Genomic DNA, 21,379 nt, shown 5'->3' with positions numbered 1-21,379 from the left:
GTCCGTGTTTGTGTGTGTGGTGTTTCAGGATGTCATTGCTGACAATAGTCACACAGAAAAGTGGAAGAGAAACGAAACAGGGAGATGAGAGGGCTTTTACTGCTGGATATGTTGCCGCGAGAGCGAGAGACCGAAATAAACAGAAGAAATATCTGTTTATTTTTAGGAGCGCATCCCTCATGATAAATGTAATAACAAAGACATCCAGAATGGCCTGTTGGATAACTAACATCAGTCTCTCTCAGGAAGACTCGACAGGTTTATAGCCTAGCTGCAGCCCCGTAATGAGATAAATAGGTTACAGTGGGCTTATATTTGATCTACCTGACTCAGCCACAATGTTTATGTGTCAAATAAAGACAGCTACACATGCCCACGGTGCGCGCGCGCCCATAGGGCTACTGGCGAGGGCGTTCTCGCGACCGCTCAGATCAAATGTAGCCCATTATGTCAGTCAATCAAACGGAACAGATCGTTTTCGGTTTGTATTTCCCAACGCTTTGGGTAACCGCCCCCTGCTAAATGACTGAATATAAAATGAAGTAATATACCCTTCGAATGTGTGGTCATTTGAGGAACATGGGAGATCTGCAAGGAATCCACGGGGTCCCTCAAGGAACCGTTGTCAGTCAGGGGTTCAAATTTGCACCTTGGGTTAGTTCAGGATATTTGGAGTGGAGCTGTGACTAGGAGAGGGGCTTTTTCAACTTTTCTTTACCACTCTTTCCATTGAACGTTATTATCTGTTCTGCTGTATTTTCTAAACTTTAATCACATAGTAATTGTTGGATTTCAAATGCAAACTTGGATGAAGAACATGACATTGATCACCCTTTCAGTACTTACTGAAAGTACTTACGTATTTAACATTACTCACCAACATTGATAACCTAACATAAATAACCCAGTATCAATAACCCTGCATTAATAACCCAGCATTAATAACCCAGCATTAATAAACCAGTATCAATAACCCTGCATTAATAACCCAGCATTAATAAACCAGTATCAATAACCCAGTATCAATAAGCCTGCATTAATAACCCAGCATTAATAAACCAGTATCAATAACCCAGTATCAATAAGCCTGCATTAATAACCCTGCATTAATAAACCAGTATCAATTACCCAGTATCAACTACCCTGCATTAATAACCCAGCACTAATAAACCAGTGTCAATAACCCAGTATCAATTACCCTGCATTAATAACCCAGTATCAATAACCCAGCATTAATTACCCAGTATCAATAACCAAGCATTAATAACCCAGCATTAATAACCCAGCATAAATAACCCAGTATCAATTACCCTGCATTAATAACCAGCCTTAATAACCCAGTATCTATAACCCAGCATTAATAACCCAGTATCAATAATCCGCCATTAATAACCCAGCATCAATAGCCCAGCATTATAACCCAGTATCAATAATCCACCATTAATTACCCAGCATTAATAACCCAGAATTAATAACCCAGCATTAATGATCCAGTATCAATAACCCAACATTATTAACCCAGCATTAATAACCCATTATTAATAACCCAGAATTAATAACCCAGCAATAATAAACCAAACATAAACCAACATCATGGGTTTTGTACTGTAGCTTGTGTTGTGGTATGTTGTACTGTAAGTTGTGTTATGGGTTGTTGAACTGTAGGTTGGGTTATGGGTTGATCTACTGTAGATTGTGTTATGGGTTGTTGTACTGTTGGTTGTGTTATGGGTTGTTGTACTGTAGGTTGGGTTATGGGTTGTTGTACTGTTGGTGGTGTTATGGTTTGTTGAACTGTAGGTTGGGTTATGGGTTGTTGAACTGTAGGTTGGGTTATGGGTTGTTGCACTGTAGGTTGGGTAATGGGTTGTTGCACTGTAGGTTGGGTTATGGTTTGTTGAACTGTAGTTTGGTTATGGGTTGTTGTACTGTAGGTTGGGTTATGGGTTGTTGAACTGTAGGTTGGGTTATGGGTTGTTGAACTGTAGGTTGGGTTATGGGTTGTTGAACTGTAGGTTGGGTTATGGGCTGAGGTACTGTAGGTTGGGTTATGGGTTGTTGAACTGTAGGTTGGGTTATGGGTTGTTGAACTGTAGGTTGGGTTATGGGTTGTTGAACAGTAGGTTGGGTTATGGGCTGAGGTACTGTCAGCTTCCATCCCATCAATGTTACAGTCTTTCTAGCTACAAAGACGTTCTATATGTTGTCTTAATGATGCTTTCTGGTTGTAGATGGTCACTCTGTGTGTGTGTGTGTGTGTGGGGGGGGGGGGGGGTTGTGGAGGGTGTGTGTGTGGGGGGTGTGTGTGTGTTTCTCTCATGTAGTGACTTGGTTCTTTGTTCGCTGCCACTGAGCTCAGCAAGGGTCGGCTCTTGCCGCGGTACGTTGTGTATGTTTGCCGTAGCTTGCCTCTGTGTTGCGTAGGATTGCGTTTGCCGCTTTGTCGCATCCTGATAGGCTGGAGGGAAAGGCAGCGTGAGATTAAGCCGACTGGCAGGTGGCTGTTCCTGGAGAGGAGAGGATGGAAGCTTTGGTGAAATCTCCACAGCTATCATTACCGTGGTCATTACCGCTATATTATCATTACCACTCTATATCATTACCGCTCTATATCATTACCACTCTACATCATTAGCCATGTTCAGTTCAGCAGCACACAACAAGATCTGATTTTAACTTCTGATATCAAACACACACAGATAGTGGGAGAGAGAGAGGGAGGAGAGAGAGAGGGAGGAGAGAGAGAGGGAGGAGAGAGAGAGCGGGAGGAGATGGAGCGGGAGGAGAGAGAGCGGGAGGATAGAGAGCGGGAGGATAGAGAGAGCGGAAGGGAGGAGAGAGAGAGAGAAAGCAGGAGGAAGGAGAGAGAGAGAGGGAGGAGAGAGAGAGTGAGGGAGGAGAGAGAGAGTGAGGTAGGAGAGAGAGAGAGTGAGCAGGAGGGAGGAGAGGACCAGCAGGTCATATATGGGAAATTGACATCATAGAGGATTTACAAATCAGTTACTGAAAATGTCTGTGGTCTCTTTGTCTACCCCTCCGTCTTCTCTCTCTTCTCTGTCTGTTCTACACCTTTATCCATATCTCCACTTTTCTCTCTCTCCTCTATTTATCTCTCTGTCTCTCTCACAACTTCAGTCTGTGCTGCTCTCATCTCTTTCCATCTCTCCATCAAAGTGTGTGTAACATGTCCCTCCCCCTGGCAGGGTGAGGTAGTGGGGACTGTGTGTGTAATGTGTGTTCCTTCCCTGGCAGGGTGAGGTAGTGGGGACTGTGTGTGTAATGTGTGTTTCTTTCCTGGCAGGGTGAGGTAGTGAAGACTGTGTGTGTAATGTGTGTTCCTTCCCTGACAGGGTGAGGTAGTGGGGACTGTGTGTGTAATGTGTGTTCCTTCCCTGGCAGGGTGAGGTAGTGGGGACTGTGTGTATAATGTGTGTTCCTTCCCTGGCAGGGTGAGGTAGTGGGGACTGTGTGTGTAATGTGTGTTCCTTCCCTGGCAGGGTGAGGTAGTGGGGACTGTGTGTGTAATGTGTGTTCCTTCCCTGACAGGGTGAGGTAGTGGGGACTGTGTGTGTAATGTGTGTTTCTTCCCTGGCAGGGTGAGGTAGTGGGGACTGTGTGTGTAATGTGTGTTCCTTCCCTGACAGGGTGAGGTAGTGGGGACTGTGTGTGTAATGTGTGTTTCTTCCCTGGCAGGGTGAGGTAGTGGGGACTGTGTGTGTAATGTGTGTTCCTTCCCTGGCAGGGTGAGGTAGTGGGGACTGTGTGGGTGTAGATGGCACCTCGGCCGTCGTCAGGTGAGCTATGGGGTCTCCACCTCATGCCCCCCCGGATCCTGGTGGACTGCTGTCTGCCCAACGGCATGCTGGTTAGTCTGGAGTGTCTCCGAGAGGCTCCGCTCACCAGCATCAAACAACAGCTGTTCACAGAGGCCCGGAAGTACCCCCTCTACCACCTTCTACAGGTTATATATCTATACTCTCCTTTACCTGTTTATATACACCTGAAACATGCCGTCACCTTCTACAGGTTATATATCTATACTCTCCTTTACCTGTTTATATACACCTGAAACATGGCGTCACCTTCTACAGGTTATATATCTATACAAACTTTACCTGTTTATATACACCTTATACACACATAATTTAATCTTCTACAGGTTATATATGTATACTCAACATTAAATTTGTATACACCCCTGATACATACTGTTGCCGTTCTACAGATTATATATCTATACTCACCTTTACATTTTTATGTACACCTTATACACACATACTGTCACCATCTACAGGTTATATATCTATACTCACCGTTACCTGTTTGTAAACATTATATACAAACATAATGTCACCTTCTGCAGGTTATATATCTATAAACACTCCTGTAGGGTACTACAGCTTCTGTCACTGGGGGACTGTTTCTGTGTCTGAATATACACGCTTCACAGTAACAGACTATACAGTAACAGTGTTATTACCGATTGGTCAGTAGTCCACCCGGATGACCTGTGTTTTCTTCTGATTGGTCCAGGAGGAGTCATGTTACATCTTTGTGGGCGTGACCCAGGAGGCGGAGAGGGAGGAGTTTTATGATGAGACGCGGCGTCTGTGTGACCTCAGACTGTTTCACCCCATCTTGAAGGTCATTGAACCGCTGGGCAACAGAGAAGAGAAAATACTCAACAGGGAGATAGGTCAGCGACACACACACAGAACAATATACACTTATACACACACACTAACATATAGACTGACACACACACACTAACATATACACTGACACACACACACTAACATCTACACTGACACACACACACGAACATCTACACTGACACACACACAAACATATACACTGACACACACTAACATATACACTGACACACACACACACAAACATATACACTGACACACACACACTAACATTTACACTGACACACACACACTAACATATACACTTACACACACACACTAACATATACACTGACACACACACACTAACATATACACTGACACACACACACACACACACAAACATATACACTGACACACACACACACAAACATATACACTGACACACACACACTAACATATACACTGACACACACACACACAAACATATACACTGACACACACACACTAACATATACACTGACACACACACACTAACATCTACACTGACACACACACACACAAACATATACACTGACACACACACACACAAACATATACACTGACACACACACACTAACATATACACTGACACACACACACACAAACATATACACTGACACACACACACACTAACATATACACTGACACACACACACTAACATCTACACTGACACACACACACAGAAACATCTACACTGACACACACACACAAACATATACACTGACACACACACACAAACATATACACTGACACACACACACTAACATCTACACTGACACACACACACAGAAACATCTACACTGACACACACACAGAAACATCTACACTTACACACACACACACACAAACATATACACTTACACACACACACACAAACATATACACTTACACACACACACTAACATATAGACTGACACACACACACGAACATCTACACTTACACACACACACTAACATATACACTTACACACACACACTAACATCTACACTGACACAAACACACACACAAACATATACACTGACACACACACACACACAAACATATACACTGACACACACACACAAACATATAGACTGACACACACACACTAACATATACACTTACACACACACACGAACATCTACACTTACACACACACACTAACATTTACACTGACACACACACACAAACATATACACTTACACACACACACACAGAACAATATACACTTACACACACACACTAACATCTACACTGACACACACACACACAAACATAAACACTTACACACACACACTAACATATACACTTACACACACACACGAACATATACACTTACACACACACACTAACATATACACTGACACACACACACAGAACAATATACACTTACACACACACACACACACACGAACATCTACACTTACACTCACACACAGAACAATATACACTGACACACACACACACAAACATATACACTGACACACACACACAAACATATAGACTGACACACACACACGAACATCTACACTTACACACACACACTAACATATACACTTACACACACACAACCATATACACTGACACACACACACTAACATATACACTTACACACACACACAAACATCTACACTGACACACACACACTAACATATACACTGACACACACACACTAACATATACACTTACACACACACACAAACATATACACTGACACACACACACAAACATATTCACTGACAGTATTTATACAGTTTTTGATCAGGCCTGTGATGACCATCTGAGTGTGTGTATAAGGATGTGTATCAAGGTTTGTGTGTTTGTTGCGGTCAGGCTTTGCAATAGGCATGCCTATCTGTGAGTTTGAGCAGGTGAAGGACCCGGAGGTCCAGGACTTCAGACGGAGCATACTGAGCGTGTGCAGAGAGGCCATGGAGGAGCGGGAGGGGGGTGGGGCTCACACACAGGCCCTCTATGTGTACCCCCCCAATGTAGAGTCAGCCCCCGAGCTGCCCCAGCACATCTACTGTAAACTGGACAAGGGTTAGTACTAATACTATACTAATACTAACCCCAGCACATCTACTGTAAACTGGACAAGGGTTAGTACTAATACTATACTAATACTAACCCCAGCACATCTACTGTAAACTGGACAAGGGTTAGTACTAATACTATACTAATACTAACCCCAGCACATCTACTGTAAACTGGACAAGGGTTAGTACTAATACTATACTAATACTAACCCCAGCACATCTACTGTAAACTGGACAAGGGTTAGTACTAATACTATACTAATACTAACCCCAGCACATCTACTGTAAACTGGACAAGGGTTAGTACTAATACTATACTAATACTAACCCCAGCACATCTACTGTAAACTGGACAAGGGTTAGTACTAATACTATACTAATACTAACCCCAGCACATCTACTGTAAACTGGACAAGGGTTAGTACTAATACTATACTAATACTAACCCCAGCACATCTACTGTAAACTGGACAAGGGTTAGTACTAATACTATACTAATACTAACCCCAGCACATCTACTGTAAACTGGACAAGGGTTAGTACTAATACTATACTAATACTAACCCCAGCACATCTAATGTAAACTGGACAAGAGTTAATACTAATACTAGACACTTACCCCACCACATCTACTGTAAACTGGACAAGGGCTAGTACTAATACTATACTAATACTAACCCCAGCACATCTACTCTAAACTGGACAAGGGTTAGTATTAATAATAGACACTAACCCCAACACATCTACTGTTAACTGGACAAGGGTTGGTATTAATAATAGACACTTACCCTGACATATCTACTGTAAACTGGACAAGGGGTAGTACTAATACAATACTAATACTAACCCTAACACATCCACTGTAAACTGAACACAGTTGCTAAAAGTTTGTGTTTTTGAGGAGATACTGTGTCCATTTGTGAGAGAGATATTGTGTGTTTGTGTTTTTGAGGAGATACTGTGTCCATTTGTGAGAGAGATATTATGTGTTTGTGTTTTTGAGGAGATACTGTGTCCATTTGTGAGAGAGATATCATGTGTTTGTGTTTTTGAGGAGATACTGTGTCCATTTGTGAGAGAGATATCGTGTGTTTGTGTTTTTGAGGAGACACTGTGTCCATTTGTGAGAGAGATATGGTGTGTTTGTGATTTTGAGGAGATACCGTGTCCATTTGTGAGAGAGATATCATGTGTTTGTGTGGGTGAGTGAAAGAAAGGTGTGGGGTGTAATAAGTATTTATGTGAAAATATGATTTTGTTGAGCAAAATAATAGTAAGACCTCTCTTATCTCCCACCTCCCTCCTCACCCTTATCTCCCCCTCCCTGGTCCAGGCCGTCTGATAGTGACCATCTGGGTGATCGTCTCTCCATCCAACTCCAAACAGAAGTACACACTGAAGATCAGCCATGACAGTCTACCAGAACAACTCATAGCTGAGGCCATCAGGAAGAAGACTAGGTGATGCCACAAAGTACTTTATTGAAGATGACAGTGATGGGATTTTGGTGAGACCAACACATTTTAATGTAGATGATGGTGGTGAGACCAACTAATTTTAATGTAGATGGTGATGGTGAGACCAACTCATTTTAATGTAGATGATGGTGGTGAGACCAATTCATTTTAATGTAGATGATGGTGGTGAGATCTACAAATTTTAATGTAGATGATGGTGGTGAGACCAACTCATTTTAATGTAGGTGATGGTGGTGAGACCAACTCATTTTAATGTAGATGATGGTGGTGAGACCAACTCATTTTAATGTAGATGATGGTGATGAGACCAACTCATTTTAATGTAGATGATGGTGGTGTGACCAACTCATTTTAATGTAGATGATGGTGGTGAGACCAACTCATTTTAATGTAGATGATGGTGATGAGACCAACTCATTTTAATGTAGATGATGGTGATGAGACCAACTCATTTTAATGTAGATGATGGTGGTGAGAGACCAACTCATTTTAATGTAGATGATGGTGGTGAGACCAACTCATTTTAATGTAGATGATGGTGGTGAGACCAACTCATTTTAATGTAGGTGATGGTGGTGAGACCAACTCATTTTAATGTAGATGATGGTGGTGAGACCAACTCATTTTAATGTAGGTGATGGTGGTGAAACCAACTCATTTTAATGTAGGTGATGGTGGTGAGACCCACTCATTTTAATGTAGATGATGGTGGTGAGACCAACTCATTTTAATGTAGGTGATGGTGGTGAGACCAACTCATTTTAATGTAGGTGATGGTGGTGAGACCAACTCATTTTAATATAGATGATGGTGGTGAGACCAACTCATTTTAATGTAGGTGATGGTGGTGAGACCAACTCATTTTAATGTAGATGATGGTGGTGAGACCAACTTATTTTAATGTAGGTGATGGTGGTGAGACCAACTCATTTTAATGTAGGTGATGGTGGTGAGACCAACTCATTTTAATGTAGATGATGGTGGTGAGACCAACTCATTTTAATATAGATGATGGTGGTGAGACCAACTCATTTTAATGTAGGTGATGGTGGTGAGACCAACTCATTTTAATAAGTGAGGTTGTATGTGATGGTAGACAGAGTGTTTATAATGGCATTGGTAGGTATAGGGGTTCACAACTTGCACTCGCCCCTTTTCTGGCCCATCCAATCTGACCTCCAGCGACCCCTCTACCCTCCCCAAGGTCCATGCATCTGTCGGCCCAGCAGCTCAGACTGTGTGTCCAGGAGTACCAGGGTCAGTACATCCTGAAGGTCTGTGGCTGTGATGAGTACCTGTTGGAGAAATACCCCCTCAGCCAGTACAAGGTAGGTCTTAGAGATACGCACGAACACAGACACACACACACAAACACACACACAAACACATACACCCACATACACAGACACATACACACACATACACACAAACACACACATAAACACACACACAGACCCACAAACAGACACACAGACCCACACACAGACACAGACACACACACACAGACACATACACACACATACACACAAACACAGACACATACACACACATACACACATACATACACATAAACACAGACACATACACACACATACACACAGACACACAAATAAACACAGACACACACACACACATACACACAGACACACACATACACACACACACACACACACACATACTCACAAACACAGACACATACACACACATAAACACAAACATGCACACACATAAACACACAGACACACATAAACACAGACACAGATGCACACATACACACACACAGACACACACAAACAGATACACATACACCCACATAAACACATACACACACACAGACACACACATGAACACAGACACACACACACACACACACACAGACACACACATGAACACAGATGTACACATACACACAGACATGAATGCCTAAACCTGAAAGTAACCCCTATTCTTACACTATGCCCAATTTTCCCATTAGCCAGAAGTTGCATTTTCACTATTAAAGACCTTTCCAAAAACCTTATGTGGACTGATTTGTCATGTTTTACTATCATCCCATAACCCTATACCAAACATAACTGTAACATATCCCTTAACCCTATACCAAACATAACTGTAACATATCCCTTAACCCTATACCAAACATAACTGTAACATATCCCTTAACCTTATACCAAACATAACTGTTACATATCCCTTAATCCTATACCAAACATAACTGTAACATATCCCTTAACCCTATACCAAACATAACTGTAACATATCCCTTAACCCTATACCTGAAATAACTGTAACATATCCCTTAACCCTATACCTGAAATAACTGTAACATATCGGTTAACCCTATACCTGACATAACTGTAACTTATCCCTAAACCCTATACCTGACATAACTAACATATCCCTTAACCCTGTACCTGACATAACTGTAACATATCCCTTAACCCTATACCAAACATAACTGTAACATATCCCTTAACCCTATACCTGAAATAACTGTAACATATCCCTTAACCCTATACCTGAAATAACTGTAACATATCGGTTAACCCTATACCTGACATAACTGTAACTTATCCCTAAACCCTATACCTGACATAACTAACATATCCCTTAACCCTGTACCTGACATAACTGTAACATATCCCTTAACCCTATACCAAACATAACTGTAACATATCCCTTAACCCTATACCTGAAATAACTGTAACATATCCCTTAACCCTATACCTGAAATAACTGTAACATATCGGTTAACCCTATACCTGACATAACTGTAACATATCCCTTAACCCCTATACCAAACATAACTGTAACATATCCCTTAACCCTATACCAAACTTAACTGTAACAAATCCCTTAACCCTATACCAAACATAACTGTAACATATCCCTTAACGAAATACCAAACATAACTGTAACAAATCCCTTAACGCTATACCAAACATAACTGTAACATATCCCTTAACCCTATACCTGAAATAACTGTAACATATCCCTTAACCCTATACCTGACATAACTGTAACATATCCCTTAACCACTATACCAAACATAACTGTAACATATCCCTTAACCCTATACCAAACATAACTGTAACAAATCCCTTAACCCTATACCAAACATAACTGTAACATATCCCTTAACGCTATACCAAACATAACTGTAACAAATCCCTTAACGCTATACCAAACATAACTGTAACATATCCCTTAACCCTATACTAAACATAACTGTTACATATCCCTTAATCCTATACCAAGCATAACTGTAACATGTCCCTTAACCCTGTACCTGACATAACTGTAACATATCCCTTAATCCTATACCTGAAATAACTGTAACATATCCCTTAACCCGATACCAAACATAATTGTTACATATCCCTTAACCCTATACCTGAGATAATTGTAACATATCCCTTAACCCTATACCTGAAATTACTGTAACATATCGTTTAACCCTATACCTTACATAACTGTAACGTATCCCTAAACCCTATACCTGACATAACTAACATATCCCTTAACCCTGTACCTGACATAACTGTAACATATCCCTTAACCCTATACCAAACATAACTGTAACATATCCCTTAACGCTATACCAAACATAACTGTAACATATCCCTTAACGCTATACCAAACATAACTGTAACATATCCCTTAACTCTATACCAAACATAACTGTAACATATCCCTTAACGCTATACCAAACATAACTGTAACATATCCCTTAACCCTATACTAAACATAACTGTTACATATCCCTTAATCCTATACCAAGCATAACTGTAACATGTCCCTTAACCCTGTACCTGACATAACTGTAACATATCCCTTAACCCTATACCTGAGATAATTGTAACATATCCTTTAACCCTATACCTAACATAACTGTAACATATCCTTTAACTCTATAGCAAACATAATTGTAACATATCCTTTAACCCTATACCTAACATAACTGTAACATATCCTTTAACTCTATAGCAAACATAACTGTAACATACAGCTCCAGAAAAAATTAAGAGACCACTGCACCTTTTACTTTCCTTTCCAAAAAAGTCGAAAAAGGAACGTTTTTAATGAGGAACAGAAGGGTTCAAATTAAGAGACCATTGCAAATTGACCGCTTTCTTTTCCTCACTCAGAACTTTCCTTTATCAACTTTTTTGGAAAGGAAAGAAAAAGGTGCAGTGGTTTCTTAACATAAAAAATTACTATAAAAATGTAACTGTTATGCCTAACCCCTAAAGCCTGAACATAAATTCTAACATTAACACTATAATTAGTGATAACCCTAAGCAATTATTGTACATTGTAACCTAAACCTAACCTAGAAATAGCCTTTTTCTGTGCTGAAAAACCTTACAGGGACTGAATTTATGGGGACTATATTTATGGGGACTGCTAGACCCCATGTCTATATTTAAACCAAGCTATCCGACTCACACACAGACTCTCATCTGTCCTCTGTCCCCAGTATGTCCATAGCTGCATCACCATGGATCCTTTTTCCTCTGTCCCCAGTATCTCCATGGCTGCATCACCATGGATCCTTTGTCCTCTATCCCCATTATGTCCATGGCTGCATCACCATGTGTCCTTTGTCCTCTGTCCCCAGTATGTCCGTGGCTGTATCACCATGTGTCTTTTTTCCTCTGTCCCCAGTATATCCGTGGCTGTATCACCATGGGTCCTTTGTCCTCTGTTCCCAGTATGTCCGTGGCTGTATCACCATGTGTCCTTTGTCCTCTCTCCCCAGTATGTCTGTGGCTGTATCACCATGTGTATTTTGTCCTCTGTCTCCAGTATGTCCATGGCTGTATCACCATGGGTCCTTTGTCCCCATTATGTCAGAGGCTGCATCACCATGTGTCCTTATCCTCTGTCCTCAATATGTTCGTGACTGTATCACCATGGGTCCTTTGTCCCCAGTATGTCCATGACTGTATCACCATGGGTCCTTTGTCCCCAGTATGTCCATGGCTGTATCACCACAGGTCCTTTGTTCTCTGTGCCCAGTATTTCCGTGGATGCATCACCATGGGTCCTTTGTCTTCAGTATGTCCATGTCTGTATCATCATGGGTCCTTTGTCTTCTGTCCCCAGTATGTCCGTGGCTGTATCACCATGGGTCGGCTGCCCCACCTCATGCTGGTGTCTAAGGACAGTCTGTATAGCCAGCTCCCAGGCAGTGGGTTTGTGGCCCCATCCTACAGCCGAAGGACCCCCCAGCCCAGCCCCTGTCCCGGGGGAGGAGACCCCAGCACCCCCCGCTCCCTCTGGGCCTTCAACACCCTGCTCAGGGTCCGACTGCTCTGTGCCACATACGTCAATGTCAACATCAGAGACATAGACAAGGTAGGAGATGCTGATAATGTTTAGCTACATTATCAAGGCAGGAGGAGGTGTTAATTTAATGAGGGTAACTGATGATTACATGTATAGCTACATTATCAAGGCAGGAGGAGGTGTTAATTTAATGAGGGTAACTGATGATTACATGTATAGCTACAGTATCAAGGCAGGAGGAGGTGTTACCGTAATGATGGTAACTGATGATGACTTGTTTAGCTACACTATCAAGGCAGAAGGTGTTACCGTAATGATAGTAACCGATGATGAAATGTTTAGCTACAGTAACTGTGTCATGTGGCCTCCTGTCATATAGGTGATCATTGTGTGTGTGTGTGTGTGTATACTGTATACGTGTGTGTGTTTCAGATCTATGTTAGAACAGGGATCTATCATGGTGGAGAGCCGTTGTGTGATAATGTCAACACCCAGAGAGTTCCCTGCTCCAACCCCAGGTAACACCAACACAACATTATTAAAATAAAACACAACACTACTAAAACATTATTACAACATTACTGAAACACTGAGAGAGTTCCCTGCTCCAACCCCAGGTAACACCAACACAACATTATTAAAATAAAACACAACACTACTAAAACATTATTACAACATTAATGAAACACTGAGAGAGTTCCCTGCTCCAACCCCAGGTAACACCAACACAACATTATTAAAATAAAACACAACACTACTAAAACATTATTACAACATTACTGAAACACTGAGAGAGTTCCCTGCTCCAACCCCAGGTAACACCAACACAACATTATTAAAATAAAACACAACACTACTAAAACATTATTACAACATTAATGAAACACTGAGAGAGTTCCCTGCTCCAACCCCAGGTAACACCAACACAACATTATTAAAAAAACTTAATACTACAGAACTACTACAATATTACCACAACAGTACCACAACTTTACCAGTACATTACCACAACATTTCAACAGCACCACCACACTGTAACACCACCCTGATGACGTTCCCCACCCTCCCGTCTCCTCAGGTGGAATGAGTGGTTGTCGTATGACATCTATCTGACCGACCTCCCTCGCTCCGCCCGACTCTGCCTGTCCATCTGCTCCGTCAAGGGACGCAAGGGAGCCAAGGAGGTAGATACTGACTGTCTGTCAGTCTGTGTGTCTGTGTGTCTGTCTGTGTGTCTGTCTGTCTGTCTGTGTGTCTGTCTGTGTGTCTGTCTGTCTGTCTGTGTGTCTGTGTGTCTGTCTGTCAGTCTGTGTGTCTGTGTGTCTGTCTGTGTGTCTGTCTGTGTGTCTGTCTGTGTGTCTGTCTGTCAGTCTGTCTGTCTGTGTGTCGGTCTGTCTGTCGGTCTGTGTGTCTGTCTGTCTGTTTGTCTGTGTGTCTGTCTGGCTGTCTGTTAGTCTGTGTGTCTGTCTGGCTGTCTGTTAGTCTGTGTGTCTGTGTGTCTGTCTGTGTGTCTGTCTGTGTGTCGGTCTGTCTGTCGGTCTGTGTGTCTGTCTGTCTGTTTGTCTGACTGTCTGTCTGTTTGTCTGACTGTCTGTCTGTGTGTCTGTCTGGCTGTCTGTTAGTCTGTGTGTCTGTCTGTCTGTGTGTCTGTCTGTCTGTGTGTCTGTCTGTGTGTCTGTCTGTTTGTCTGACTGTCTGTCTGTTTGTCTGACTGTCTGTCTGTGTGTCTGTCTGGCTGTCTGTTAGTCTGTGTGTCTGTCTGTCTGTGTGTCTGTCTGACTGTGTGTCTGTCTGTCTGTGTCTGTGTAGATGGCAGGTCAAGAGTGACTTTAATAATAAGGACACCCTGGTCTGTGTGTGTGTGTCTGTGTGTGTGTGTGTGTGTGTTTGTGTGCGTGTTTAGGAGCACTGCCCCCTGGCCTGGGGTAATGTCAACCTGTTTGACTACAAGGACACTCTGGTCTGTGGTAAAGTGGCTCTGAGTCTGTGGCCGGTTCCCCACGGCCTGGAGGACCTGCTCAACCCCATCGGAGTGGCTGGATCCAACCCCAACAAGGTACCAACGCATCATGAACTGTGTGGATAGAAACCATGTGGACAACTAAGGTTGACTGCCTTCTCTTGTCTGTCTGTTTAATATGTATGATAGATAGATTGGGTCTCAAAGTCAGTAAGCTGTTGTTCAAATGCATGTGTCAGTTTGTGACAATGCTGGATGGTTTCTAAATGATGGGTGGATGGATGGATTTATAGATGATAGCAAGCAAGTTTATTTATATAGCACACACATAGAAACAATTCAATGTGCTTTACAGTGAAAATAAAAATACAAAATGCAATGGAATTACAGTCAGATTGTTACAATTCTCAGCTGTCTCCAGGGGGACTGCATGAACTTCAACACCCCGGTATCTCAATCCTCACATTCCAATACAAGGATGAACCCGTCAGTCCCTATGTGAGATAATCATTGCATCAATGTCTTACTTGGTTCTCTCCAGGGGGACATTTATGCCATGTCTGTACATGCATTTTATATTCATCCTCAATGAATTACAGTTACCATAACTGTTTACTAAACCACCCTGGTATCTCAATCCTGGTGCTCCAGCACTTGGATAAACTCGTCAGTCCTTTTGTGAGATAATACCCTACATCGATGTCTAAACAGCAGCACAAGAACTTGCATTATCTGTCATCAGCAGATTGTTACATTTACACAGAGGTTATTCCTCTGATAGCACCAGAACTTGCATTATGATTGGTAAAAGATAGCAAAATATACATTTAATAACCAAATAAATCAACAAGAGAAATATAAAATACAGCATAATATAAAACATAGGAAGCTATAAAAGCTGTAAGACTAAACAGTGCAGTTAAGTTGAAGTGATAAAACACAGGAAGCTAAAAGGCAAAACAGTTAATTTAAGTTTAAGATCTCAGTCATAGGCACGTGAGAAGAGAAGTGTTTTTAAGCTGGATTTAAACAGTGATACGTTTGGGGAACGTCGAAGATCTTCTGGTAGTTTATTCCAGTTTTATACAGCATAAGTGCTAAACACAGCTTCTCCATGTTTAGTTTGGACTCTGGGCTCTACTAGCTGACCTGTGTTCATGGATCTAAGAGCCCTGCTCGGTTTATATTCTGCAAACATCAGAAATGTATTCGGGTCCTAAACCATTCAGAGATTTATAAACTAAAAGCACCACTTTAACATCTATTCTGTAACTGATTGGAAGCCAATGCAAAGATTTAAGAACCGGAGTGATGTGCTCTGTTCTCTTGGTCCTGGTTAACATTCTAGCAGCAGCATTCTGAATGAGCTGCAGTTGTTTTACAGTCTTTTTGGGGAGTCCAGTTAAGAGGCCATTACAGTAGTCAACCCTACTAGAGATAAAAGCATGGATGAGCTTCTCTTGGTCTTTTTGGGACACCAAGCCTTTGATTCTGGCTATATTTTTAAGATGATAGAATGCTGTTTTGGTGACCTCTTTGATATGACTGTTAAATGTGAGGTCTGAGTCTATCAGAACACCAAGATTACGCACTTGATCCCTGGTTTTAAGGACCCGAGAATCCAGCTCTTTACTAATACTTGTTCTTTTATTTTTGTTGCCAAACACAACAATCTCAGTTTTATCTTGGTTTAATTGTAGACAATTTTGGTTCATCCCGGTATTTATGTGTTCTATACAATGACACAGAGAGTCTATTGAGCTGTTGTCATACGGTTCGAGGACCATATATATTTGAGTATCATCGGCATAGCTGTGGTAGTTAATGTTGTTGTTTTGTAGAATTTGGCCCAGAGGCAGCGTATTGAGATTGAACAGAAGCGGTCCAAGAACTGATCCCTGTGGAACCCCGCATGTCATAGCCTCCCTATCAGATTTATTATTACATTATTATTATGGTGACAAAGTAACTCCGGCCATCTAGATAAGATCTGAACCAATCAAGAACTGTCCCTGAGAGTCCTTCCCAATTTTCCAGTCGATAAGTGTTCAATGATCAACAGTTTCAAATGCTGCACTGAGATCCAATAGAACCAGAACTGTTATTTTATCAAAATCAGTATTCAGCCGTATATCATTTAAAACTTTAATCAGGGCCGTTTCAGTACTGAGGTGAGGTCAGAAACCTGACTTAAATCTAAGAGACCGCTTGAGGTCACAAAATTGCTGAGTTGATTGAAGATAGCTATTAACTATTTGCTGCAGTTCCATTGTTATTGAGTTAATTATTTATTTTTTAAATCTGATTGCAGTGTGTCGAGACAACATGTGGAAGTTTTTCTTCTAGGGATTTTTGATCAATTTTATTAAACTGCAACATAATAACCAAGTTATGTCTTGGTGGTCTTGGTGACGGTACAGAGTCCTTGTTAGACTGTGTAGTTCTGATGGTCTGTCTAATACTTATAGTCTTTTCACTAAAGAAACACGCAAATTCATTACATTTGACAGTGGACATGAGTTCTGATGCTATCTGCTTTATTGGGTTTGTAAGCTTGTCGACCATGACAAATAGAGTGCGGGTATTATTGATATTTTTGTTGATCATTCCAGATAAATCTTGCTGTCTGGCCCTGCGTAACTCATTGTTGAAGCTACCAAGGCTTTGTTTATAGATGTCATAGTGGATTTGAAGTTTAGTTTTCCTCCACTTAAGTTCTGCTTTCCTACATTCTCTTTTCAGGGTTCTTACCATCATGGTGGTTCTCCATGGTGTTTTCTGTTTGCTCATAGTTTTCTTTACCTTTACCAGTGCAACACGATCCATGACATTCAATATTTTGGCATTAAAATTATCCAGGAGTACATCAACTGACTCAGCACTTATTGTTGGAGAGATAGCTATGACTTCCATAAACTAAGCATTGGTACTCTCATTATAGATGGATGGATGGATGGATAAATAGATGGATAGATATAGGGGTTCATTGATGGACAGACAGAAAGGGTAGAAAGATAAATAGATGGATAGATATATAGATAGATAGATGGGTAGATATATAGATAGATAGATGGGTAGATAGATTGATAGATATAAAGATGGATAGATAGATGGATAGATAGATATATAGATGGGTAGATAGATAGATGGATATATAGATGGATAGATAGATATATAGATGGGTAGATAGATAGATAGATAGATGGATATATAGATGGATAGATAGATATATAGATGGGTAGATAGATAGATGGATATATAGATGGATAGATAGATATATAGATGGGTAGATAGATAAATGGATATATAGATGGATAGATAGATATATAGATGGGTAGATAGATAGATGGATATATAGATGGATAGATAGATATATAGATGGGTAGATAGATAGATGGATATTCAGTATCTAACCTAGAATCCTCTCCTCCCTCCCTGCAGGAGACCCCGTGTGTGGAACTGGAGTTCTCCTGGTTCAACCAGGTGGTTCTGTTCCCTGATGAACAGCAGATTGAAGAACACGCCAACTGGACCATCTCACGAGAACTGGGATACAACTACTGTCTGGGACTGGTGAGGGGGTGTGATCACAAATGTCACAAATCAGCCTTTTAAAACAACCTAGTTGCTCCAACACATCGCATTCTGAGGATTTATGTCATTTATTCCACAAACAAGGCCCAAAGTAAACAAAGGCAGCTTTGCCCAACTCTGTGGACACCAAGTGAACCTCTAACCCATTCTTGGGATCTAGTTCTATATCTTTTGAGTCTGAGATATATTCATGTTGACCAGTATGACGGATGTTTCTGCATTAGTGCTTGTAAATAATCACCTGTCCACGCTGCTCCTTTCTAGTCTATAAAGACATACAACCCTCTTCTTTATACAGAAGACAATGAACCTGTAAACAGTAATAAACATCATTGCACAGTGGAACATAAGTGTGTAAAATATGTTTTCTCTTCATATTTACATGTTGAATAGGTTTTGTTTATGTAGAGGATACCGTATCTTAATGTTTAACTTCTTCATCAGCTCAGTTACCTGTGTTTTGAATGTTTTTTTGGATGTCATGAAACTCATCAAGCCAGATTCTTTCATAGGAAAGAACCAATTACTTTCAGAGCGTTTAAACAAATCATTTCATAAATATTTTAATCTGACTGTTTTGACATTTAAAAAGCATACATTTGTTAATTCTGCATTTAACACAAGTGGAAGACTGTTTAAATGTGTAAGATATGTTGAACATTTGGTATGTTAACCTGAAACAGAGGCTCGTCAGAAGTCAGTGGCCTGAGTGTCCAGACGTCCATCCACTGTAGTGGAAAAGTTCTTTAAAAGTTCTCTGTAGGATAACAACCTTGATTATTATCATGTTGATGGTAAAGCATGCTGTGTGTGTGTGTGTGTGTGTGTACAGAGCAGCCGCTTGGCCTGTGACAGCAGTGTATCAGTGGCGGATGGAGAACAGCTGCGGTCCCTGTGTAGCAGAGATCCTCTCTATGAGTTGTCTGAGCAGGAGAAAGACTTCCTCTGGAGACACAGGTAACACCAGATCTGTCTCACTAGAATGGACATTATCATGACTGTCTCACTAGCATGGACATTATCATGACTGTCTCACTAGAATGGACATTATCATGACTGTCTCACTAGCATGGACATTATCATGACTGTCTCACTAGAATGGACATTATCATGACTGTCTCACTAGTGTCTGGAATTAGAATACTAGAATGGACATTATCATGACTGCCTCACTAGAATGGACATTATCATGACTGTCTCACTAGTGTCTGGAATTAGAATACTAGAATGGACATTATCATGACTGTCTCCCTAGAATGGACATTATCATGACTGTCTCACTAGAATGGACATTATCATGACTGTCTCACTAAAATGGACATCATCATGACTGTCTCACTAGAATGGACATTATCATGACTGTCTCACTAAAATGGACATCATCATGACTGTCTCACTAGAATGGACATTATCATGACTGTCTCACTAGAATGGACATTATCATGACTGTCTCACTAGTGTCTGGAATTAGAATACTAAAATTGACATGATTATGACTGCCTCACTAGTGTCTGCAATTACAGTAGAACATTAGAATGGACATTATTATGACTGTCTCACTATTGTCTGGAATTACAGTAGAACACTAGAATGGACATTATTATGACTGTCTCACTATTGTCTGGAATTACAGTAGAACACTAGAATGGACATTATTATGAGGGGATAAGTTGGGCAGGGAGTAGGGGGGGGTTACGTGAGATTGATTTAAAAGAAAATAATACTGTACAATATTCACACTACTTATCTGCACTAGGTTTTTTACTAGCTAGAAGAATCATTCCCTTAATGTTTAAATATAACTGTATTTATACAAATTATACAGTTTTGGACTGGGATGGTTTAAGATGTACGCTGTAGCTCAGTGTTCTATCAGCCCCTGCTGGAACAGTCAGGGTTTAGGAATAGAACTTTGGGGGTTTAATGAGGGTTCAAGACTCTAGAACTTTGATGTTTTAAGACTCTAGAACTTTGATGGTTTAAGACTAGAACTGTGAGGGTTTAAGACTCTAGAACTTTGATGATTTAAGACTAGAACTGTGAGGGTTTAAGACTCTAGAACTTTGATGGTTTAAGACTTTTGAACTGTGGGAGTTTAATAGTCTAATGGACTCTCAATACAACTTAATTGTCAGGAAACACTCATGGAAATATTTTATGAACTACAAGAGATTTAAATAATTATAGATGAACTTTGTATGACCTGTCTCTCTGCCTCTCATTCTCACCCTTTCTCCCTTTTCCTCCCGTCACTCTTTCTCCCTCCCTCCCATTTCCCTCTCCTTACATCCTGTCTCTCACGCTGTCTCCCTCCCGTTTCCCTCTCCTTACATCCTGTCTCTCACGCTGTCTCCCTCCCATT

At 41.0% G+C, this 21,379-nt stretch overlaps 1 protein-coding gene across 5 annotated transcripts in view; it reads left to right on the top strand.

Annotated features, from left to right (window-relative positions):
* Positions 1–21,379, top strand: part of zgc:158659 (uncharacterized protein LOC791141 homolog) — a 36,645-nt gene that overhangs the window by 401 nt on the left and 14,865 nt on the right. For 3 of the 5 annotated variants that reach the window (XM_034290732.1, XM_034290734.1, XM_034290735.1), the window contains exons 2-12: positions 3,743–3,961; positions 4,534–4,696; positions 6,488–6,697; positions 8,027–8,153; positions 9,376–9,499; positions 13,281–13,532; positions 13,896–13,981; positions 14,542–14,647; positions 15,367–15,519; positions 18,865–18,996; positions 19,850–19,974. In XM_034290732.1, the coding sequence (XP_034146623.1) occupies positions 3,773–3,961; positions 4,534–4,696; positions 6,488–6,697; positions 8,027–8,153; positions 9,376–9,499; positions 13,281–13,532; positions 13,896–13,981; positions 14,542–14,647; positions 15,367–15,519; positions 18,865–18,996; positions 19,850–19,974 (1,667 nt within the window). In that variant the 5' untranslated portion in view covers positions 3,743–3,772. Of the gene's footprint in view, positions 1–3,203; positions 3,962–4,533; positions 4,697–6,487; positions 6,698–7,203; positions 7,229–8,026; positions 8,154–9,375; positions 9,500–13,280; positions 13,533–13,895; positions 13,982–14,541; positions 14,648–15,366; positions 15,520–18,864; positions 18,997–19,849; positions 19,975–21,379 lie in introns of those variants that run through there. The other 2 variants (XM_034290733.1, XM_034290736.1) reach the window with 2 other exon arrangements.

Source organism: Esox lucius, chromosome 24 (genome assembly GCF_011004845.1).
Source record: "Esox lucius isolate fEsoLuc1 chromosome 24, fEsoLuc1.pri, whole genome shotgun sequence".
NCBI classification, from domain to species: Eukaryota; Metazoa; Chordata; class Actinopteri; order Esociformes; family Esocidae; genus Esox; species Esox lucius.
Note: the sequence above shows the minus strand (reverse complement) of the source record. Positions and strands in the feature narration are given on the sequence as shown.